Source organism: Callospermophilus lateralis, chromosome X, assembly GCF_048772815.1.
Source record: "Callospermophilus lateralis isolate mCalLat2 chromosome X, mCalLat2.hap1, whole genome shotgun sequence".
NCBI lineage: Eukaryota > Metazoa > Chordata > Mammalia > Rodentia > Sciuridae > Callospermophilus > Callospermophilus lateralis.
This window is the reverse complement of record NC_135325.1, coordinates 24,790,192-24,809,566: the sequence shown is the minus strand read 5'-3', so window position 1 is coordinate 24,809,566 and position 19,375 is coordinate 24,790,192. Positions and strand designations below refer to the sequence as shown.

General features: G+C 36.4%; 1 protein-coding gene across 2 annotated transcripts in view; it reads right to left on the bottom strand.

Moving 5' to 3' along the window:
- Sytl5 (synaptotagmin like 5) overlaps positions 1-19,375 on the bottom strand; it is a 106,236-nt gene that overhangs the window by 60,157 nt on the left and 26,704 nt on the right. For both annotated transcript variants that reach the window (XM_077107446.1, XM_077107447.1), the window contains exon 2: positions 17,750-17,959. In XM_077107446.1, the coding sequence (XP_076963561.1) occupies positions 17,750-17,959 (210 nt within the window). The remainder of the gene's footprint in view (positions 1-17,749; positions 17,960-19,375) is intronic.

Sequence of the window (19,375 nt, the reverse complement as noted above, 5' to 3'; positions counted from 1 at the left end):
TCTAAGCTCACTGAGAGACAATTTCTGTCTGATTCATCTTTCTCCCTGGTGCCCAGAAGAGAGTTGTTCATAAACTGTGCTCTCAAGTACTACTTTAAAAATGAATGATTGACTGCTCCCCACCACTTTAACACATTACTCTTTTCACATCCTCACAGCCCTCAGTACTATCAGTGGCATAAGGGCAAGAATTTTGGCTGTGTTGTTCACCATCTCTAGGAGAAGTACTTGGCACTGTGCTTAGTAAATATTTGTGGAATGAATTAAGACATCTAGAATTCAACCTATAGCAGCTGTGCTGCTATAAAATCTATTTTGAGCCGAGTATGGCTGCACACGCCTGTAATTCCAGTGACTTGGGAGGCTGAGGCTAGAGAATCGAAAGTTGGAGGCCAGCCTCAGCAAATTAGCAACACCCTGTCTCAAAATAAAAAATAAAAAAGGCTGGGGATGTGGCTCAGTGGTAAAGAACCCCTGGGTTCAATCCCCAGTACTGTGATAAATAAAGTCTATTTTCAAGCTTACAAAGAGAATTTTAACAATCACAGAAGTCATTCAGTAGTCTAAACAGATTTCTAATTAAAAACGAAGAAATGTATTTAGCTACTTAGGGAACATTCTGAGAATGGTAAATAGGCCTATGCGACTAGGGTAAAGAGTTTGTGGAGGAGTGTAGTGGAAAGTGAGGTTGAAAAGTAGGCTTGGGGCCATGTAATGGAAGTCTGAATACCATACAAAGGAGCCAGAATGTCACTGTGGAGGCGATGGGGTACTCAGGCAGTTTTTCTAAAGTTCAGATTGGGTATTGTAATCTCTGGAGAAATATAAGAGAAGAGAGAAATCAAAAGAACCAAGCAGGCCAATTAGGAAGTTATTGCAATAGTCACGATAGGAAATGATGAAGATATAAATCAGGGTTTCATGGGGATGAGGGGTAAAAAGAAGGATAAAGATCCTTCAACCATTGAAGATGAGATTAGCAAGAACTGGTGATAAGTTGAATGTGATGGCTGAGAAAAGAAACAGAGCAAATAGAGGTATCTAGCCTGAGAGTATTATATCCACAAAATTTAGCAATTGGTTGGATTATACATCAACAGCTGGATGGCAAATATAAAAATCCAGAAAAAAATATGTCACCTTTGTTCCCCACAGCAATTACCATGAAATCCTTCTGAATATAAGTGAGAAAGGCAAGTTATACAAGGAACAAAGTTCCAATACTAAGGAAAAAAGTAAAAATGTCAACCTTGGAGAAACCATTCATTGAAAGGTGAGACCATAGCATGTCCAACTCAGGTTTACTCCCAAGTGACTATATCACCTATTGAGAAGCACAGACTGTTGTTAGGGTATATCCAATCTAAGAAGGTCTAACCTACCAAAACCAAAAGGCTTGAATATGTTAAACTATTTCTGGGTGCAGCTCAAGTGATCTATACATTTATACTTATGTTAGAAATCCAGGAGATAATTGTGGTATTTAAATGCTAAAGATGTCCTCTCAAGATTACTGCCAATCAAACACTAATGTACATACTGATGATATCAGACTTTGCAGATGGAATTAGGTTGCTAATTAGTTGACCTTAGAATAGCAAATGATCCCGGATTATTCCTGTGGGCCCAAGGTAATCATATGAGTCTTTAAAAACAGAGGAAGAAACAGAAGTCAGAAGTCAGATTGCAAATGTGAAGCTCAACATGCTGAGGAGGCTCTAAGATGTGGGGATCTTACAGGCAAGGAATGGAAAGAGAGGCCTCAAGGAATTAAGAGTGGTTCTCAGTTAATAGCCCACAAGGAAATGGCGACTTCTTTTATACAGCCACAAGGAACAGGATTCTGCCTACAAGAGTATTCATGGAATTAGGTTCTTCCCAGAGCTGCTTTATAAGAGTTCAATCAGTTGACAGCTTGATCTCAGTCTTGTGGAACCAGAAGTAGAAAAATGAGTCAATCCAATCCAGACTTTCAAGCTTATGGAATGATCAGATAATAATTTTGTATTGTTTAAAGCTGACAAATTATGATAATTTGTTAAGCGGACAATAGAAAACCACTATAATAATTAAACATAGTCAAGTATGTATTTTAAAATTTAGCACAGGAAAGATCTGCACACGTCACAAGAAGATAATAAGAAAAATCCAGAAGCACAATAGGGTAGAGATGGACACACTGTGATCTGTGGGTCAAATTCACCCTACCAACCTATTTTGTCCAACATGCAAGTTAGGAAATGGTTTTTACATTTTTTTAAATGACTGGGAAAAAAATCCTGAAAGAATATTTCATGACAGATGAAAATTAGATGAAACTCAAAATTTAGTGTGTGTGAGTAAAGTTTTATTGGAAGATAGTGAGGCTTAATTATTTATGTGTTTTTCCTGGCTGTTCATGTGCCTTAACCACAAAGTTGAACAGTTGTAACAGTAGACAGTATAGCCCAAAAGGTCTAAAATATTTACTCTCTGGTGTTTTAGGAAAAGAAAAAAGTTTGTCAACCTCTTTAATAAGTCAGGATTTTCACAGAATGAAAAAGACTAAGAGGAACAATGTAGCTCAGTGGTTGAAAACCACCCACTGGTGACATGCCAAGGTCTTAGCTCTTTTTTTTTTATATGTTCTTAGGATAAGGTATGGAGTGAATAATATACTGATAAAAGTTTCATGCATGACAGGAGAAAGTGGGACACTTCCAGTATTCATGCCCCAGGAAATGAGCCTCCATATCACCTTTACCACAGACATCTAGAGCTGCCAACACCTAACACAAATAAGATCTTTCTAGAATTGTTAGGCATTACCTTTTGCTATCCTTGTATTTGCTCAACTCAGATATGTGGTTGAGTCATTTGTTACTTTAGAATTTCAAAACATCAGAACAATCTCTTGGGATTATACCTAAGTTACCTGTTCAAGTCCTGAAGGTAGATAGAAGCTTGGCAGAATAATAGGAAACTAATACTAATACTAAATGAATTCATACCAGGTATTGTAATCAGGTAATGTACCAAGCACATTATATATGCTATCTCTAATCCTCACAATGAGACATCAAATAGCTATTGTTATTCTCAGTTTACAGACAAGGAAAGTAAAGCTCACATGTGTTAAATAATTTTCCAAAAGTTGTAAAGGTGTTACCACAGAGACAAGATTTATATTGAAAGCCTATACCCTTTATGTTTGGAAACATTGTCAGAAGAGAATTTATACCTGCCAACTTTAACAAGGATTTGAGGAAGGGTGAAAACCTACAGAAAGCAAGGAATAACACATTGTGTGTGTGTGTGTGTGTGTGTGTGTGTGTGTGTGTGTGTGTGTATTTTGAGGGCAGGGTGGACAGAATAAAGAGAGGCAAAGAGAATAGAAAACCAATGTGACACATACTATATATTTTATGTCCTTATCTACCATAAAGTATTTGAAAAACTCAAGGCTTGAAATAGACTCTGTTTCCTCTAAATTGTACTCTAAAGAATGGGTTTGACTGGATTTACAATGAGTTATACTCACGATTTGTGAATAATGATTACGGAGTATTCAGAATTTATTAAGTCCTGGTTTTATTTGACATTAAACTCCTGGGACCTCAAACCACTTGGAAACTTATTTCAATGTGAATCCAAGTTAGGTTCTCTTTGGGTTTATAGGAGGAAAGTAGGGACTCTTATACTAAAAAAGAATAATGACCCCAAATTTCACTTTGTTTCTTTATCTACTATGAACTTTTTTTTTTTTTTTTTTTTTGTACCAGGGATTGAACCCAGGGGTGCTTAACCACTAAGCCACATACACAGATTTTTTTTTTTTTTTAGATTTTTAAAAATACTTTTTAGTTGTAGATGGACACAATACCTTTGTTTTGTTTATTTTTATGTGATGTCGGATTGAACCCAGTGCCTCACACATGCTCAGCAAGCACTCTACCACTGAGCCATAATCCTGGCCCATACACAGACTTTTTTTATTTTGAGGCTGGCTTTGAACTCACTATCCTTCTGTCTCAGCCTCCCAAACTGCTGGGCTTACAGGTGTGTGCCCCTGTGCCCGATTTGCTGTTAACTACTGGAGACATCTGAGATAAGATACCCTATTAAATATGCTGAGATACTTTTCTTCTATTATTTGTAAGGAAATGAATTAGAATTATTTATGAATGGATTCATTACCTAGCACATATTTATTGCATTCCTACTGTGTGTCAGGCCCCGTGTTTAGGGTTAAAAATACAGGTGAAGAAGAAGACTAATGAAGACCTTGGCCATAAGGTGATGATGTTCTAGGTTTATTCCTTTCTTCCTTCCCAAGCAAGAAAAGTGAAAAGAAACCCCTATGCACATTATGGCAAAACTACAGACCACTTACAGGCCAAGAGAACATCTCAAACATAACTAGGGAGGAAAAAAAAAACAATTACCTATAAAGGAAGAGCAACTGGAATGACACTTGAGAAGCCAGTAAAATGATATATTCAAAGTTCCAGAAAAAAAAAAATAGCTGTCAATCTAGAATGTATTATCCACTGTTTAGGAATAATGATGAAATAAAGAATTTTTCAGCAAAATAAAAACTGAGATAATTTATTACCATAGATTCTCACTTACAGAAACTTTAAACACCGTACTTGAAAAGGAGATAAAATAGAGCTGATATATAAAAAGCAATGGTGAACAATGAAATTGAAAAAATGTGCATAAATATAAACAAATTATATGTACACAAAATTAATATTGAAATTGTTGGATTAAACAACAAGGTTTGTCTAAACACAGGACAAAATTTATATGCCAGCCAGACAGGAGATATTTGCAATTTAAGAATACTGAACTCAAAAAAAAATTAAAAAAAAAATAAAACAACAACAACAAAAAAATACTGAACTCATCCGGATGTGGTGGCGTAAGCCTGTGATCCCAGCAGCTTGGGAGGCTGAGACAGGTGGATCTCGAGTTCAAAGCCAGCCTCAACAATTTAACGAGGCACTTAGCAACTCAGTCACATCCTGTCTCTAAACAAGGGCTGGGGATGTGGCTCAGTGGCTAAGCATCCCCGGGTTCAATCCCTGATATCAAAAAACATAACAAAACAATAACAAAAAAGAATATTGAACTCCTTTTACTGATCAGAAGAAAGGTGAAACTATTGATTTTCGAAGTTAAATATGAAAGTTGTCATTTCTAGGGTAACCACTGGTGGGGGGGGAAGGATATGTATTTCAATCAAATTATAGATAATATAAATTAATGCAAATATTATAGTAATAACAAAGAATATGTTCACTGAACTCTATTTTTTAAGAATAAATACTGTCAGCTTAACTTTTAAGATTACATACAGATATATTTATATCACATATATACATATACAGGATACATAGCATGTATTATAGCAAATATTTAAATATATATAACATATTTTTTAAGTAGCATATATGTCATATGCAAGAGATTCACTTCAAACAATATAAACACTGAAAGGTTCAAATTCAAAGGATGGAAAAATACATACTGTGCCAATATTGTATTTGTACCAGACAAAATGGACTTAAAACATCTGGAACAAGAAAAGGATGTCCATTCTCAGCATAACTATTTAATATAGTGCTAGAAATTATAGCCAGAGCAATTAGGCAAGAGAAGAAAAAAAAAACAACTCTACAAAAAGACTGCTAAAACTAATAAACCAATTCAGCCAACTAGGAGGGTGCAAAATCAACATACAAAAATCAAAAGTTTTCCTATACACCAACAATGAATCTGCTGAGAAAGAAATCAGGAAAACAATCTCATTCACAATAGCTTAAAATAAAATAGCTAAGAATAAATCTAACTAAGGAGGTGAAAGACCTCTATAATGAAATATAGAACACTGAAGAAAGAGATTAAAGACATAAGATTTCTCACCTTCATGATTAGGAAGAATTAATACTGTTAAAAAGGCTATCTATAGCCAGGAGCAGCGCTGTACATCTGTAATTCCAGCAGCTCAGGAGGCTGAGGCAGGAGGATTGTGAGTTCAAAGCCAAACTCAGCAACTTAGCAAGGCCCTAAGCAACTCAGTGAGACCCTGTGTCTAGATAAAATATTTAAAAAGGGCTTGGGATGTGGCTCAGTGGTTGAGTGCCCCTGGGTTCAATCCCAGGTATCAAAATAAAAAAAAAAAAAAAGGAAAGGAAAGAATACAAATAATAACAAATGCTGGAGAGGATGTGGAAAAAAAGGAACAGTTTTACACTGTTGCTGGGACAGTTAATTAGTATAACTTCTATGGAAATCAATACGGAGGTTCCTCAAAAGACTAGGCACAGAACCACCATATGATCCAGCTATAACACTTCTTGGTATTTATCCTGAAGAATTAAATTTGTCACACTACAGTGATACATGCATACCCATTTTTATAGTCGCACTATTCACAATAGCCAAATATGGAACTGGCCCAGGTGTCCATTAATGGATAAATGGATAAAGAAAATATGATGTGTGTGTGTGTGTGTGTACACACACACACACACACACACACAATAGAGTTTTATTTGGCCATAAAGAAAGAATGAAATAAATATCATTTGCAGAAAAATGGATGAACTAGAGACTATTACATTAAGCAAAATAAGCCAAACTCAGAAGGTCACAGGTCTTATGTTTTCTCTCATGTGTGGAAGTTAGGAAAAAGGAAAAAAAAAATGGTGAGTGTGTGGGGAGGGGTGAGGTTTCATGAAAATCAAAGGGAGACAGTAGAATAGAGGAAATGGACCAGGGTGTCAGAGGAAGAGAGGAAGGGGGAAGTGCTGGGAGTGACACTGGCCAATTAACATTGTTAGGTTGTGTGTGTGTATGAATATGTAACAATAAATCCCACCATTATGTACGACTATAGTGTACCAATAAGAACGTGGAAAAAATAGACTTAAGACAAAAGCACTTCTAGAGATGAAGAGGGTCATAAAGAATATGTCCAAATTAATTAGGTAAAAACCAATAACCTAATAAAAATTATGTAATATGCAGAAATAGTCCTAACACAGAAAATGAACTACAGAGGCAATAACCATAATAAAAAGCTATCTAACCTCATTAGTACCTGGAAAAATACAAATTAAAACAATAGGGAGAGATACCCTTCTATTTATTGATTTGGAAAAAATTAAAAATTCTCATGATACCAATATTGGTAAGATTACAAAGCAAAGGAAACCCTTAAACAATGCTGGTGGAGTTTAATTTAGTACAACTGTTATAAAAACAAATACTGTTTTATGGGCTGGGGTTGTAGTCCTGGGCTCAATCCTCAGCACCACATAAAATAAATAAAAATAAACATATTGTGTTCATCCACAACTAAAAAAAAGTTTTTTAAATTTTTTTTTTTAAATTTTAATTGTAGTTGAACACAATACCTTTATTTTACTTATCTATCTACCTATCTATTTATTTATTATGTGGTGCTGAGGATTGAACCCAGGGCCTCACACATGCTAGATGAGTGCTCTACCACTGAGCCACAACCCCAGCCCTAAAAAAAATACTGTTTTATAAAGTTGAAAATGCTCATAGCATTTGCCCTGCAATTCCATTCCTAGTTATCACTCTGTAGTAGTCTTTTTAAGTATTTGTGGCAGACAGTGAGACACATTTTACATCATAATCCAGAAGATAAATATACAGATGTTATGTACATCTATAAGTACATATGTATTTGCATACATAAATGTATATGTAGATGACATTTTCTATTATATTTAATTTTTAAAATACTGATTACAATCTACAAATGCATTATGCTGTACAGATTTAAAAATCCACCCTAGGGTGTACATGATAAAAATTTTACCCTAGTTGAACATGATGGCACACATCTGTAATCCCAGTGACTCAGGAGGCTGAGGCAGGAGGATCACAAGTTCAAGGCCAGCCTCAGGAACTTAACAAGACCTTGTTTCAAAATTTAAAAAAATTAAAAAGGACTGGGGATGAATCTCAGTGGCAGAATGCCCCTGAGTTCAATCCCCAGAACTGCCAAAGAGAAAAAAAATCACAAATGAATGCAAATAGTATGATTTTAATTTCTACAATGTCCCAAAATATACAACTAGAAAATACATTACCTAGGGAAATACCCAAATACAGTAAAACCATAAAGGAATGAAAAATGCAAAACAAGAATGTGATGATCTCGGGGGTTTTTTTGGTGGTACTAGGAATTGAACCTAGGGGTGCTCTATCACTGAGAGTCATCCCCAGCCCTTTCAATATTGTAATTTGAGACAGGATGTTGCTGAGTTGCTGAGGCTGGCCTAGAACTTGCCATCCTTAGCCTCCTGAGCCACTGGGATTACAGGTATGTGCTACTGTGCCTGGTTGAATGTGTTGATGCTTAAACTAAATGATGAATACACAGGTATTCTCTTAAATATTGTTTCGACCTTACATACATATTATAGAGTCTTTGAAAGGTATGATATTTTCACATTTTAAAAAAATATTTCTAGTTTATGTAGGTTTAAGATACCAATCTCCCAGTGAACAAAGCATTTTGAAAAAGGGTGGGGGCGCTTGTATATAATTGATAGGCATTGTAAAATAGCACATCAAGGCACCCCAAACAGCTTCTTACCTTTCCAAATAACTTTGGGTCAATGGGGGATTGCTGATGTGAAATTTCTCCTTTGCAGCTGTATTATGAAAATTTGCTAAACTAAGGGGTGATTTTGAAATGGCTATGTGTCAACTGTAGACCCTCACCAGGAACACCAGGAACCTCCCTATGGTTGAATATGTTGACATTCTTACTTATTTTGATGAAGGAAAATATATGACAGAGGAGCCATGGGTGGTATCACTCAATAAGAGGTGCTCGAAAAGATTTACTATAGGATTCAGGTTCATGTTGGGTAATTTAGGGAAGAGTTCAGGAGAGCAGGAATTTTCTCTGGATTAAGTGATGTCAGTAAGTGAGGACATTTCTATGATGGCTAGGCTAATAAACTTTATCTAGTAAGAAAATAACAGGCAATTCATGTTAACTAAGAAACGGGGGCCTTGGTACTGTATGGCATAATTGTTTTCCTTGTGTTTGTCTATGCTTAGACAAGGTTATGACGTGTTCTTGTTTTCTCCCCCTTCGTTGTGGTCGTAGAATGATCTTGCACATGCTGGTCTCTGAGATTTTGTCCAATAGAACACCATAGCCCACCTCTGAGTGTCAACACCTAAGAACACCAACACCTACATGTGTCAGATCACTTTCTAAGTGTCAGGGACCACATTGTTCTTTAACATAATGAAGAACTATACATTCCTCCTGCACTCTCACTATGTATGTGATATCCATTGGCACTAGCTTTTCTCATTTTTTAAAAATTTTGTTATTTCTTTTTTTTTTTTTTTTGTAGTGCTGGGGATTGAACCCAGTACCTTGTGAATGCAAAGCAAGCACTCTACCAACTGAGCTATCCCTAACCCTAAACCTTTTTTAATTTGAAAAATATTAGTGCAATCTCCAGTTGTGGTGGCACATGCCTGTAATCCCAGCAGCTTAGGGGGCTGAGACAGGAGGATTGTGAATTCAAAGCCAGACTCAGCAAAAAGCGAGACACTAAGCAATTCAGTGAGACCCTGTCTCTAAATAAAATACAAAATAGGGCTGGGGATGTGGCTCAGTGGTCGAATGCCCCTGAGTTTAATCCTTGGTACCAATATATTAGTGCCTTATAGTTATACATAACATTAGGGTTCATTTTGACATAATTATATAAGCATGGAATATAATTGCTTTAATCAGTCCTCAGTACTTCCTCTTTACTTACCTTCCTCCCTCCACCTTCCGTTCCCTTTCCTCATCAATATGGTATTTTTTTTCCTTTGGTTCTTCTTAGTTATACATGACACTAGAATCCATTTTGATAAAAATATACAAGCATGAGATATATCTTATTCTAATTAGGACATTCTTGTGGGTAAGCAAGATGGTGGGGTTCACTTAGGTATTTTCATACATGTACACAGAAATATTGTGTTAGATTTCTTATACTGTCTTTCCTATTCTTATCCCCCCCTCCCTTCCGTTCCCTTTGTCTAATCTACTGAACTTCTCTTCTTCCCCTCCCTGCCTTTATTGTGGATTAGCTTCCACCTATCATTGAAAACATTCAACCTTTGGTTTTGGGGGATTGGCTTATTTCACTTAGCATGATAGTTTCCAGATGGATCCATTTACTGGCAAATGTCACACTTCAAGGGTTTTGTTTTTTATAGACACTCTTCTATTTCATGTATTGCAGTTATATTTCATCTATTGCAGTAATCATTACCAGTTCATAAAAAAAATTCAGGCACTTCCTACATCATGTTCAGCAAAATATTACATATCCTCTGTCTTATGTGGAGACCAAAAAAACAAACAAAGAAGAAGATGAGCTGAAAGTAGGAAAAGGTTCACTAGGGACTAGGAAGGAAGTCAGGGGAGGAGAGGGATAGAGGGCCAAGTGGAAAAGGATAAAAGAAGGGTGAATAGACATGATCATTCCATGATGTATGGACGTATGGAAATGTCACAGTGAATCCTATTAATTAATATGTACTAATAATTATAGTACTAAAAAATAGCAGCATGAGATATCACAACATGCTATGAATACAAGATTAGTTAATCAATGCCATATTAAAGGTATTTTATTTTTGGTGGCTTTTTATTTTATTATTATTTTTGGTGTCTTTTGGGGATCAATTGGTTGCTAATTCAGAAAAACAATCATTATGACCATCTTTATGTTAGATGGCAATTGCCTCAGCTAACATAATCATATGGAATTTTATAGATCTTATTGAGATAGCAAAATGAACCAACTGGTTGGGTCAAGGTCCCTTTCATTTTGTTTCTATAGAGTTGTTTTTCAAACTAGACCTAGAGAGGCCAACTTGTTGAATTGGGTTGGAGAAAATGTCAGGAACTGCTCAGCTCATTTGAACAGGTAGCATCCCTTCCATCAGTCGCTGCTGTAATCATTTCAGGGTTTCAGAAATAAAATGTCTTTACTTTTATCCAATCCAAGGTAAATGACAATAAAGGTTGTTCTTCCAGCTGATTAGAGAATGAGTCACTTTCTGACTCATCTCATCTCTTAGAGGTCAGGGTGGGAATTTCAATTTTATGGTCTATTAAACAAGGAGATAGCCCAGTGGGGTTGTAACAGTCTCTCATAACAAACAAAGGGTGTGTACTGGCAATAAAATATCATTCATGCTTCCTTTTTGAAAACTGCTCTATGAATAGCAAACAAGATTCTTCCAATACTGACGAATAGTTTTGATCTTCTGGGATCACTCACACTGGTAGCTGGAATATTGGAGAGTAGTATACTCTGATTTTCAGTTTGAAAATTAAGCATGGATTTTGATATCCTAAATTTAAACACCCATCATGTAAATTTCCAATGGTTGCAGAAGGATATAACTATAAATGAGTTGTTGTCACAGAGATATAAGAATCACACATAAAAGCTGTTTTCTTCTTAGGACACTTTAATGTATTTAAACAGAATTTTAGAGCCGGGTGCGGTGGCGCAAGGCTATAATTCCATCGGATCTGGAGGCTGAAGCAGGAGGATCATGAGTTCAAAGCCAGCCTCAGCAACTTAGTAAGGCCCTACCTAATTAACTCAATGAGACCCTGACTCTAAATAAAATGCAAAATAAGGCTGGGGATGTGGCTCAATGGCCGAGTGCCCTGAGTTCAATCTCTGGTACCCCACTGAATAAATAAATAAATAAACAGAATTCTATTTGTGGATGAAATGATAAATTAATAGATTCACCTTGCTCCTTAGCTTATGAAACCATTGATGGTAGTCTTTTGTGTCCTTGGCCCCTTGTATAACAACAAGTTATCAATTAATGTGCAGCAAGGATGAATGAAAGGGTCTATGGATAGATCAATTAAATAGGTGAATGGTTGGTTTTATTCAATTATTATCTCACCAATAAGAGGAATGCAATTGATTCAGAAAGTTCTTATTAAGGCATTAACATGCCCAAGAAAAACACAGAATTTTCAGTTTGTTGTTATTTATTCTTATACCTTCTGACAACAACTTGTGTTATTATAATATTTTTCTGTGATAACTAAAAAATGTCTTTGTTCAGAAGACAAATGTATTTGATATAGCTCATTGTTTTAAACCCCTGATCTTGACAGAATAACAAAACAAAACATAAACAAAAACAAAAAACTTTATTTGTTTCAGTTGCTCAAGTCTGAAATGCTTTAAGTAGAAGCCATTTGTCCATGTATTTATCAGTTTGTTTTCCATATATTCATTTAACACATACATTTTGAGGACTTATTATATGCATTCTTTTAGGCACTAGAACTATATCAGAATAGATAAAAACCTTGCCCTCATGGTTATGAAGCTTATATTCTAGTGGAGGAAGAAATATAAAAAGGATAAATAAGTAAAATATATAGCACATAAGATCTAAAGGAAAAACACAGAAATAGTTTGTATTGGCTTGGGTAGGCTAGCTTCTATAACACTTGCTAAATCCTACTCACTTAATACATTTAAAGTTAATTTCTCATTAATACAGCCTAAATGTAATCAAATAAGCTTTAGAAGGAAGGTCTCAGAATTAGACTTCAGTTACCATTCATACTAACTAGTAAATGAGTTGATGGCTAAAAACATAAGCTTCTTTGGTCTTGTATTGAAAAGTATGCTTCAGAAATTGCCAGTGGTATTCATAAATTAAAGATAAAAGTCCTCTTCCCATATCAAAGCTTGGGGCTACCTGGGAATGACTGAAGGGCTTTTGAGTCACTGTTACTAGTTAGTTCAGTCTGAGTGAATGAGGGTCTGGAGTGTAAAGTTGAGGATGAACAGAAGTGGAATAAAAATGGAAAAGAATAAATACTGAATCAAATAAAATAACATTGTATAAGAATTGGAGAAATGGTCATCAAGGAATCCCATCAATTCTAACTCTACAGTTGAAACATCAGTTATTTGTTGAAATTTTATTTCCTTCTTCATTGTCCTGAAATGTCAGATCTCAACTTGATATAGTCTGGTGGGAAAGGAGCTGGGTGAAGAAACAAACTCAAAAACATTGATACACTTCCCAAGTCAACTAACACACATACTATCTCTTGTGCTCTTATTTCTGCCATCTATAAAATGTAAACCCAATTGTCTCTCTTACGTATGCTATGAGACCTTGAGAGAGTATTCCCTAAGAGTACATATGATCCAGAAACATGTTAGCCCTCATGGGGACTGAGGCCCCAATTTTGAAATTTTTTCAATCTTAAACTTAAGGTAATCAAGGATATGCAGTGTCCCTGTCCTATTTCCCTTCCAAAAGAAGAATTTATATTCTCAATGGATTCATATTATACAGAATCTCACTAAGCCTCACCATTTTTCCTATACTTTGACCATCAGTCAAAGACTACCAGGTTTATAGAAATATATGACCAAAACCCAGAGAAACAACCATCAATAGAAATAATCCCATGGGACTCTCAGATAATGGAGCTGTAATTTATAGATTATTAAATAACTACAAATAATTTGAATACATTACAAGAAAAGAATAAGAAGATCAGCAAAGAGATAGAAAGTACAACTGAAACAATATGAAAAATTTAAAACTGAAAAGCACAATAACTGAATTTAAGAATTAAATAGATGGGTTTAACAGCAAATTAGACATAACCAAAGATAAGACTTAGGAACTTGAAGAAAGGCCTCACAAAAAATATACAAACTGAATTCTGATACAAAGGATAGAAAATACAGAAAGGACCATGAGTGATATACAAAAAGATGTTGAGCATGACTAAGATACACAGGAGCAAGATAATGGAGGAAAAGAAATATCCAGAGAGAGATTGTCTGAGAAGTTTTCATGTGTGACAAAAATTAAGACACAGATTCAAGATGCTCTAGGAACCCCAAGAGAGATTAAAAACAAAGAAAATCAGACTGAGATATGCTACAGTAACTGTTAAAAGCCCAGTAGAAAGGGGAGAAATATTAAAAATAGTCAAAAGAAAGTGTCTGCAGTTGAAACATCAGTTATTTGTTGAAATTTTATTTCCTTCTTCATTGTCCTGAATGAATTATCCTAAGTTCAGTGGCAGAGCACTTGCTTAGCATGTGAGAGGCCCTGGGTTTGATCTCCAGCCCCAGAAATACAAAAAAGTAAAAGATAGAAAGAAAGCAAGGAAAATATTACCTACAAAGGGGCAACAGTATACTGATAGCTGATTACCTAACAAATATTAGAAACCAGAAGCCAATGGAATCTTCAACTTACTGAAAGTTAATAACTTCCTGCCTAGGATTCAATAACCAGTAAATATTTTGAACATTTTTGAGGTTCTTCAAAAAAAAAATTAAAAATAGAACTACTATATGATCCAGCAATCTCACTACCCAGCATATATCCAAAGGAAATGAAATCAGTATGTTGAAGAAACATCTGCATGCCCACGTTTATTGCAACAATATCACAATAACAAAGAAATGGAAACAACCTATGTGTCCATCAACTGATGAATGGATAAAGAAAATGTGGTAAATATGCACCATGTTATACTATTCAGTCATAAAGAAGAGTGGAATCCTGTCATTACTGACAACATGGGTGGAACCAGAGATCATTATGTTAAATGAAATAAGCCAGGCACAGAAAGACAGGGAGCACAAGATCTCACTCATACATGGAATCCAAAAAAGTTGATCTCATAGAAATTGAGACTAGAACGGTGATTACCAGAGGCTGGGAAGAGTAGGGGAGAGGTGTCATGAGCTGTCCTGGGCTGTGCGTGGATTGTGTTGCACATAGTGGCCTCTTGAGGGGAGAGGCCTGGCTCTTCAAATCCATGTCAGGGAGTGATCCGCATGATGCAGGTGCACCTCCCCCTCTAGCTCTGCCTAAGATCTCACACCGCACCTGAGATGGGTGTGACTCGCCAAGATGTCAGTCAATCTGCTGACCATCAGGAAGACATCAGGAAGCAAGACTCCACCCTTGAAACCTTATCCCCCTTTGATGCCCTGCCACACACCCATCGCTATAAATAAAGGGATTCTGGGTGCATGTACTCCCTTTTCCAGCCCTCTTTCCAGCATGGAAGCTGACCCTTAAGGCTGCAGAGCTGTCCTAGTCTCGGTTTAAAAACTACTCTCTGTATTGTGTGATTTTTTGTTCCTTTCTTAGCTTAATGTTGCAGCCAGCTCTTTTAAACCCAGTTCACCTTGTTTGTGTGGGTCATTGGCGAGAAAGAGGGAAGAATGGGGAAAAGTTATCAATGAGTACTAAGTTACAGTTAAATAAGAAGTTCTTTTCTTAAAATATTTTTTATTCATACATGGACTCAATATCTTTACTTTGTGTATTTATTTTTATGTGGTGCTGAGGATCTGACCCCGTGCCTCACATGTGCAAGGCAAGCAGTCTGCCACTGATCCACAACCCCAAGAAGTTCTGATGTGCAATTGGATAGGAAGATGGCTATAGATGACAACAATGCATTGACATTTCAAAAAGAAGAAAGGATTCTGGAAATTTTTACCATAAAGAAATGATAAATGTTTGAGAAGATGAATATGTAAACGTTATACAATCTGTAAACATTATACAATACATACATGTATCAAAATATGCCTTCAATTTTTATGTTTTTATGATTTCAAATAAATTTAACTTAAATTTAAAAAGTAATAAACAGAATAACCATTGAAAACTCAAGAGTGAAATAAAGTTATGCCAAGAATAACACATATTCATCAGTAACAGAATGACACTAAACACTAACGAGTACCCTACCTTTAGGCAAAATGAAAAAATATATATATTCTGAATTAAAGCAAAGAAATGTAGCAAAGAATATACAGAAATAAAAATAGTAGCTATGTTGTAAATCTAAATATATAAGCAAATATAAACATAACTAAAAGGATAAATAGAAATTTCACAATGGTTATTGAGAGAGTTTAGTATATCTCTCTCAATATCAATTCCAGGTAGATTATCTGTTAACTGGTATATAAGTAATTTTACATGTAAATTAATAAAAATTATAATAACAATAAGATACAATAATAACAATTACAGAAGATCACATAAGAAAATGTTTCCATGATTTGGGGGCTAGGGAAAATTTCCTTAAAAAGAATACAGGAAGAAGAAATTCTATTAATCATACAAGAAAAAAATTAATATATTAAACTACCACAAATTAGAGATTTCTGTTCACTAAATGGAACCATTAAGCAAGTGGAAAGCCAAGTGAGAAGGTGGGAGAAGATATCTTCAACGCATGTAGCCAACACAACTTGTGTGCTGAATGTATAAAGAACTCCTTCAAATCAGAAGGCTATGTTGAAACCCACATATCAATGATTTCTCCTAGATCTGATAGAGGATGTTCACTAATGACAGGAAGGAAGTATTAAAAGCGATTTGCTTATGTGGGACCTTTGTTGAATTGAATATAATCACTTAAGTCAATCAAAGTAACATATCCAAAGTGAGTCATAAAAAGAATTTGGGCTGGGGATATACCTCAGTGGGTAGAGTGCTTGCTTTGCATGCACAAGGCCCTAGGTTTGATCCCTAGTGCTACACACAAAAAAATAAATAAATAAAAGAACTTAAATGCTCCATTTCTTTACAATGGCTTTTCTCAATTCATTGCTGAAACATAGTATATATAAATTGCTCTATTCAGGGTTACCTTTATGAAACAACAGAAAAAAAATAACAAGTTAAGTAACTCAGTCACTGAATATAAAAATTTTCAACAGAGCAGTAGTTCTTATTGAGAGAAGCAGAAATGGAGAAATGGAGTCACTCTGGTACCACACCACCCACATTTCCTTCCAAGATAATTTTTTTTTTTTGTAACAGGAATTGAACTCAGGGGTGCTTAACTACTGACCACATCCCCAGCACTTTTTTTTTTTTTTTTTTTTTTTTGAGACAGGTTCTCACTAAGTTGCTCAGGGCCTCACTAAGTTCCTGAGGCTGGCTTTCAACTTGTGGACCTCCCGCCTCAGCCTCTCAAGCTGCTGGGATTACAGGTATGTGTCATGGTATCCAGCCACAGTTATTCTTTTAAATATTGTTCTCTGCTGAGATGGTGGTGCACACCTCTGATTCTAGCTACTCGGAGACTGAGGCATCACAAGTTTGAGGCCAGCCTGAGAAACCTAGTGAGACCCTGTCTCAAAATAAAAAATGAAAAGGTATATCTCAGTAGTAGAACATCCCAGCATTCAACCCCCAGTACCATAAAGAAAAGAACTTTATTTTATATTTTTGGTATTGGGGATTGAACTCAGGGCATTGCCCATGCTAGGCAAGTGCCCTACCCCCTGAGCTAAATCTCCCAGCTGCAAAAGGAACTTTAAATACTCTTTTCTGTCTTTGAATCTACCTCTATCTCAACTCTTCTATCTGTTTCTCTGTCTCTCTCTCTGTCTCTCTCTCTGTCTCTCTCTCTCTCTCTCTCACACACACACACACACACACATACACACACACACACACACACACACACACCCCAGAGTCCTGCCAAGGCACTGCTGAACGTGACTGGGCTATACTTGAACCCTATCTAACTCTCTATCCCTAAATTTATAACACACTATTTTTCTTTCTTGCTTTCCCCACTCCAATCTATCAAATTTTCTCTTTCCACAAAAAAAGGGAGGAGGGGCAAAAAACTCACGCGACTTTGGCGCAGACAGTGCACTTCCAGCTGCCATTGAGGCCCACAACCCGACATTCACTGCACACCCTCAGTGAGCAGGCCTGGCACGGGTCTCCCCGGTCAAAGATGAGGCCCAGGTTTCTCTGACAGTGAACACAGACTCTGTTGGTCTCTTGTTGAGTCTTCCCACTTCTACGTTTTGCCTCCAGGAGCTCATTTTTCAGCTTCCTGAAAGAGAAAAAAAAATCACTTAAAAAAGTACACACAGAGCCAGGCGTGGTGGCACATACCTATCATCCCAGTGACTCAGGAGACTGAAGCAGGAGGATCACAAGTTCGAGGCTAGCCTTAGCAACGTAATGAGACACTGTCTCAAAATAAAGAAATAAAAAGGGCTGGAGATGTAGTTCTGAGGTAAAGCACCTCTGGGTTCAATCCGAAGTACAAGAACACACATACATATAGGAGCGGACCTATTTTTAAGAGATGTTTTCGTTTGGAAGAATATTCAAATCAAGGAGTCAAAGCCAAATACTTGCAGAGAATACAATTTCTCCTTCCAGAATCAATGATCCATTGATATGTAGTTGAAAATTACGTTCATGCTTTATTTTTTTTATTTTTTAGTTATAGATGGATACAATATCTTTATTTGGTTTGTTTAATTTTTTTATCTTTATTTTGCTGGTTTATTTTTATGTGGTGCTGAAGATCAAACCCAAGGCCTCACATGTGCAGGCAAGTGTTCTGCCAGTGAGCCAAAGTGCCAGCCCCTCATGCTTTATTTTTGACATCTTCCACTAGCACTATTTTTCTATGAAGATTTATTCACATTCTACTCCAACTTATCCAGGACATCTTTGATGCCACAACACTGGAGCATTGCTGGGGTGCAAAGGCACGCATGGTTGCAGGGGTTTTGTCTGCCTGGATGTACTACATGAGACAACAGTGCAAAACCAATCGACACACTGGTACTTTCCTTCCTGATCCCAAGAATGTTGTGCCTACAAAATACTGTCTAGCATTTCAGATATTGACACTTCTGCTTAGCATTTGATAGTATCCAACAATTTCCATTAACCTATGACGTTGCTATCAGTCATGTCTATGAATCCAGGTTCCTCATGTATTAGCCGTCCAACCTTAGGCAATGATTTAGTCACTCAATTTCAAACTCTCATTTTTTAAAATGAGAGTAATTGTATTCTTTCATAGTTGTTTTTAAGATTAAATGAGTTGCCAGGTGTGGTGGCACACACCTGTAATCCCAGCAGCTCAGGAGGCTGACACAGTGCGGGTGGATCTCAAGTTCAAGATCAGCCTCAGCAACTTGGCAAGGCCCTAAGCAACTTACGGAGACTCTGTCTCAAGATAAAAAAATAAAGCCGGGCACAGTGGTGCACACCTGTAATCTCAGTGGCTCAGGAAGATGAGACAAGAGGATCACAAGTTCAAAGCCAGCCTCAGCAACTTAGCAAGGCCTAAGCAACTCAATGAGAACCTGTCTCTAAATAAAATACAAAATAGGGCTGGGGATGTGGCTCAGTGGTTGAGTGTCCCTCAGTTCAATCCCCAGCACTATATAAATAAATAAATAAATAAATAAATAGGCTGAGGTGGGGATGTGGCTCAGTGGTTGAG